The sequence below is a fragment of the Adiantum capillus-veneris genome, chromosome 24 (genome assembly GCF_014529385.1).
Source record: "Adiantum capillus-veneris isolate H3 chromosome 24, ASM1452938v2, whole genome shotgun sequence".
NCBI lineage: Eukaryota > Viridiplantae > Streptophyta > Polypodiopsida > Polypodiales > Pteridaceae > Adiantum > Adiantum capillus-veneris.
The window spans coordinates 132,541,137-132,546,076 of record NC_140954.1 but is presented as its reverse complement, the minus strand read 5'-3'; the positions used below and the strand labels follow the sequence as shown (position 1 = coordinate 132,546,076).

Genomic DNA, 4,940 nt, shown 5'->3' with positions numbered 1-4,940 from the left:
CACACTTCACCCTCCTTAGCATATTGCCCTACAAAGAACTTTGACAAAAAGTACAAAAGTTACCTAAAGCCAAAATAAATATTGGGAACACGTTGGGCTATTCACTTGAGATGCTGTAACTTTAACAGGTTGTTATGCTGGATGCTTCCTCTCCAAGAATTTGATTTTTAGATTAGGCACAAGCCAGGGAAGAGCCATTTTGGTGTAGATTTCTTGTCAAGAGCAATCCCAGATTAGGAAGGCAAGTTACCAAGCATTCAGGGTCAGTACAACGTGGGACAATTTGTGTATTTCCTGAAGACATCCAAGTGTTCCACAAGGAGAACAAAGGGGAATGCCTATTTATCCAGTCACTGAAAGTTTTCATTGATTATTAACCTTTTGAGAGATCACTACAGCAGGGAAATCCCAGATTTGCAAGCAAAGCAGGTCTACTAAAGTGGTGTTGTTCACAGGACCGTTTGACTACTACAAGGCCACAACTGCACTGCAAGTGAGAGTACACAACTTTTAAGTGTTCCAATGGTTGTTTCTGTTGTCCTGAAGCAAAACGGCATTAGAACTTACCACAGAGACCTACAGGGCTTTGCACCTAGCATAGCAGACAAGATGCATTGAGAAACATGATGGATTTTTCACAGATGTGTTGGTTAAGAACATAGTTACTAGCTTTTTAGAGCTCACAGTGAGATCACTACGAACGACCTTGTGCTTTTGAGCTGTTCATTCGATATAAGATACAAACGGTTTGATGTCGCCAAATTATTAAAGATGTTTTTTCAAGTGTAATTTGCTTAGATCAGTCCTCACTGCTTGCAGGCATGTTGGGATTTGCTGCCATCGAATGTATGTCTCTATTCAAAGCTTCAAGAATGCAGCTTCTGTGCCTCACGGTAGCACATGTTTGGCAATGCACAAAGCGCCCTTTGGGAAAGACACCAATTATTAGAAGCCTTTGCATAGTTATGAGACAGTAGAGTGAGGGGATGTAAGACTACAATAAATGCACCCATTCTGCTCAACCAACAGACAATCTCAAAAGTTATTGATATGCCTCCTGTTTTGGAGATTTGAAACTTTCTGTGTTGTTTATCAGCGTTTGTTTGTAAACTATGCATGACAAAAGACACGAGTTCATGAGTACTGAGTAGTGTTTCTTACTTGTTGTGCTAAATGGAGGACTCCCATAAATATAGTATCACATGTCTCTAATCTTAATTTCTACTGCTTTACTCCCTTGATCGTGTGTGTTACATGACATCCAGCTGGTAGTGAGGCACCCTATCACACAATTTTATGGAGAAACCTGGTGATTGTTGATGAAGGCCATTACATTAATTCAAAGGCAAGCCTGCCCATCAGAAATTTAGAATCAAGGGGACTCTCAGAAAGCTTGCCGATCTGATGAGGCAATCTTCCATTACTAGTCACCTCTCCATGAGATTATCATGACAACCTTGGAAATTGGACCCTCATAAGCAAGCATCACTTATGGAGAGGCTAGGGCTAAAATATTTGCCACTCAATAGGGCAGCCGCGATGTGCTTGGCAAATGACTCTGTCGGATGCAAGCCATCCCAACTTATGTACTCTGTTGGGTTTGCACATCTCCATGCTTGCACCTCCTTGCCATTCAATACTCCCGTGTTCCCGCAAAGAATCTCACTCACATTGTACTTCCCTCCAACTCCACAACAAGCTTGCATTGGATATTTAACACCTTGGTCGCCCAATACAAAGGCAAACATTTCATGAGTTACATGGCAGATCAAGCACAACAAGTCTTCACAGCCAAAGTCTGAGTGAGCAAAACCTGATCTGTACATGTATTATGCAGGATTGCTTACGTACGTGCATGCCTCAAGCAAACTACCCAAAGAAGTGAGGAAAGATACCATATTTTGAGGGATGTCGGACAGCGTCTATATAGACCGCATTCAGATCAAAAACTACAAGCTCCTTCCAAACGAGCTCCTCACGCAGATGGTTGATAAGCAGCTGAAGGTGAGAGTTGTGAAGATCCACAAGGCTATTGAACTCAGCAACACAAGAGTCTTCATCAAGAGCTTTTGATCTTCTTGCTCCATTTGTCAAATAGCCTGGTGTGCACCCCAAAGGAAGCACATTCATTACTATCATGGTCCTTGCCCCCATATTATATAATTCCTGCATAACCATAAATAGTTCCTCAGAGATAAAAACCCTTATCAGTCTGCCTCCTACAAAGAAGGAGCCTTATTGTAGACTTCCATAATGATGCCAGATAATTAGTTTGCATGATTCACAAAATTTCGGGAGCGCAATAAGCGAAGAGAAGCCTGATGCACTCCATTACGCAGATCAAATTTAAAGGTGACATAAATAAATCCACATTCCAAACAACCAACTTCTGAGAGTACTAGAGCAGAAGAAATACTCGAAGAGATGACTCAAATGCTGCTATCACGGAAGTGACGGTTGTAAGAGGATCATAGGAGGCTTGCCCCAATATTGTGTTGCCATAGTCATTGTGTGCCTGCATGATGACATGAATGGCTCTTGAAAGCCTCAATGGAGTTGGAAGATATATGAAGCGCCCTAGAGTTTTTTAATCACAGATGAAGAAGATATCTGAGTTTTCAACCATGCAACGAGCACCTCTCTCTCTCTCTCTCTCTCTCTCTCTCTCTCTCTCTCTCAAATACACTACTCATAGCATTTCCTGCTATACCTCTATGTCTAGTTTGAACGCTCTGCACCTTCATCTGGAAAAGTCGGTATTGCCGAACTTGAATGTCGAGCGAGAAGAAAGCAGAACTTGACTGTGTGGAGTTCCTAGCAGTCGACCCAGATGATGCAAAATTGACCCCATTTGTGAATCTGGGATTGACTGAGTTTAGGTAAGCGTCCATCAATCCATAGCCCAATCCTATAGCTGTTCAGGTATAGCTTGTCTTGTCAAAACTCTTCTACATCCATGAAGGTGGCCCATGTGTGTGTGTACTCACGTGTGCACCTGTGCATATGAGCAGTTGCCAGTGTGTGTGTGTGTGTGTGTGTGTGTGTGAGAGAGAGAGAGAGAGACAATGGAGATATATATATTTGGAAGTGCTTTGCTTACATATGAAGTCGCTGATAACACGGCCATTGCTGTAGCGAGCAGCAGGAGCCTTGAAGTAGTCGAGGCCGTAGGGGGGAAACTCAGAAGCAGAGGAGAAAGGGTGAGCCGCAGCATTCTCACCCACATCCATCATGGACGCGCCAAACACTACCAGCGGCGCGCGGCATCGCACTCTCCTCCGCGGCGTCATTATGCCCACAACGCCCTGCAACAGCAGCGCTATTACGACCACTTTCACTGTTAGGCCACCACCCATCTCGCTCGCTCTCTTCGTCTGCGCCTGCGCTCGCAATCTTTATGTGACCGTCCAACCCGGACTGCGATCCGGCCGGCTGACACTTTTTTGCTGGCCCACCCTTTCCAGCCAGCCCCTTACGATCATAGGCCGAAAGCCGAACAACAATAGACTCTCTCTCTCTCTTTCTCTCGCGATCTCTCTCCCCACAGCATCGACAATGATTCCTGTTCTTTTCGTGCAAGGCCGGTGCACTCGCCAATAATTCTACAAAAAGCCGACACGGCTTTCCAGTCCCTGCGTGAAGTGATTGGTGATTGGCCATGGCGGCGTCCCTCGCTCTCCAGTCAGTTGTCAATTTTGCAAGCTTTCAAAATGTCCAATGAGCTACATGATACATCTCCTCAAAACTTAGGACCTGGTCACATGTGCTGCCCGTCGTGCTCCTCACCCGGTTACCAATAGGGGGTACCCAATTGTAGAAAATCAAGAAATCGGCCATTAGTGGAAGGTGGGAAAAATAAAATATTAGTGGAAGGGTGCTAAGTAGAGTTAGTTTTAGAAATTAATCTACATCACCTGGGGCTTTTGGAAGAAGCTGGCGTGGTGGTGATTGCTTCTCTCTCTCTCTCTCTCTCTCTCTCTCTCTCTCTCTCTCTCTCTCTCTCTCTCTCAGTGAGGCACACATGTCAGATTTTGGGGCTGCTGTCTATCTCTCTTATGTGAGTAGCTACCATGTAGTAGACGATGGGCGATGGAGGCAAGGAGCAGGTGTTGTGAGAAAGCGATGGAGGCAGGGAGCAGATGTTGGATCACGAGGTGAGGACGAGAGAGGAGTCGTGAGTGCTAAGGTCAGGGGCAGGTAGTTTCAAAGGTGGGTTGGGATGGGGGGAATCTGAGTAATATGTGAATATAATTTCACGCATCCTAGTAGGTAACCTAGAGAGATAAAATGCAACCATGACACTTCGTAAGCTGCGTTTGGACCTCGTAATCTACAAGATGTGCAATAATGGCTTCATGGGATTCTCAGTAAATCGAAGGAGTTGCCTCGCTCACTGAACTCGCTCCCTTTGAATGCCTTCTGCTTGAGAAATTGACCTACTCTTTGCAGGTAATCATTTGGTGCATGGTAATCAGGTGATTGGGCAGGCTCATTGCTTGGCAATCTCACGCAACCAAGCTCTTAGATAGTAGTCACACGAGGTTTAATAATCTGAAGTGATAACTAAGCCTCATTCTTAGTCACATGCAAAAAAGAACACTTTAGAGGAAGGAAAACACGAAGAAAAGTACAAACATATGAATGCACACACAAATCACCTCTTTGTGTTTGTGTGGATATGAAAGACTTTTTGGCCTCGTAAAGGCCTTAGTCTGCACTATGGGCTAAGGCAGTTTAACTTTCATTGCTTGACAACTGTCCCAAGGGCCTTGAAAGTCTTTTTTTTTTTTTTAACCATAAAGGGCGTGAGAGCATTATATTAAGTAGAGAACAAAATTACATTGTGGGGCTTTACAAAATGTTTCTTCCGTATGATCCAACAGCACCGATTTACATTCAGAGGTAATTACAAAAAATTGGGGAGCATCAACACCATCCTG

General features: G+C 44.3%; 1 protein-coding gene across 2 annotated transcripts; it reads right to left on the bottom strand.

Annotated features, from left to right (window-relative positions):
• Window positions 1-1,141: 1,141 nt before the first annotated feature.
• LOC147427161 (GDSL esterase/lipase At4g01130-like) lies at window positions 1,142-3,453 on the bottom strand. Of its 2 annotated transcripts, XM_086498802.1 has the most exons (5): window positions 3,101-3,447; window positions 2,711-2,914; window positions 2,417-2,577; window positions 1,896-2,166; window positions 1,142-1,720 (listed from the first exon to the last, which is right to left on the bottom strand). In XM_086498802.1, exons 1-5 carry the CDS (start codon window positions 3,354-3,356, stop codon window positions 1,473-1,475), a joined length of 1,140 nt encoding a protein of 379 aa, XP_086354928.1. In that variant the 5' UTR covers window positions 3,357-3,447; the 3' UTR covers window positions 1,142-1,472. The 2 variants fall into 2 exon arrangements, with proteins under 2 accessions (XP_086354928.1, XP_086354929.1); XM_086498803.1 differs by lacking the exon at window positions 2,711-2,914 and having other exon boundaries at window positions 3,101-3,453.
• Between the last annotated feature and the right edge of the window lie 1,487 nt (window positions 3,454-4,940).

Excerpts from the sequence above, each read along its gene's own strand:
- LOC147427161 (XM_086498802.1), bottom strand. The coding sequence starts at position 3,356 with ATGGGTGGTGGCCTAACAGTGAAAGTGGTCGTAATAGCGCTGCTGTTG. Across the intron at positions 2,578-2,710 it reads CGTTCAAACTAGACATAGAG|GGCGCTTCATATATCTTCCA; the intron begins GTATAGCAGGAA and ends AAAAAACTCTAG. Across the intron at positions 1,721-1,895 it reads CCGACATCCCTCAAAATATG|GTGTTAAATATCCAATGCAA; the intron begins GTATCTTTCCTC and ends TGGGCGACCAAG.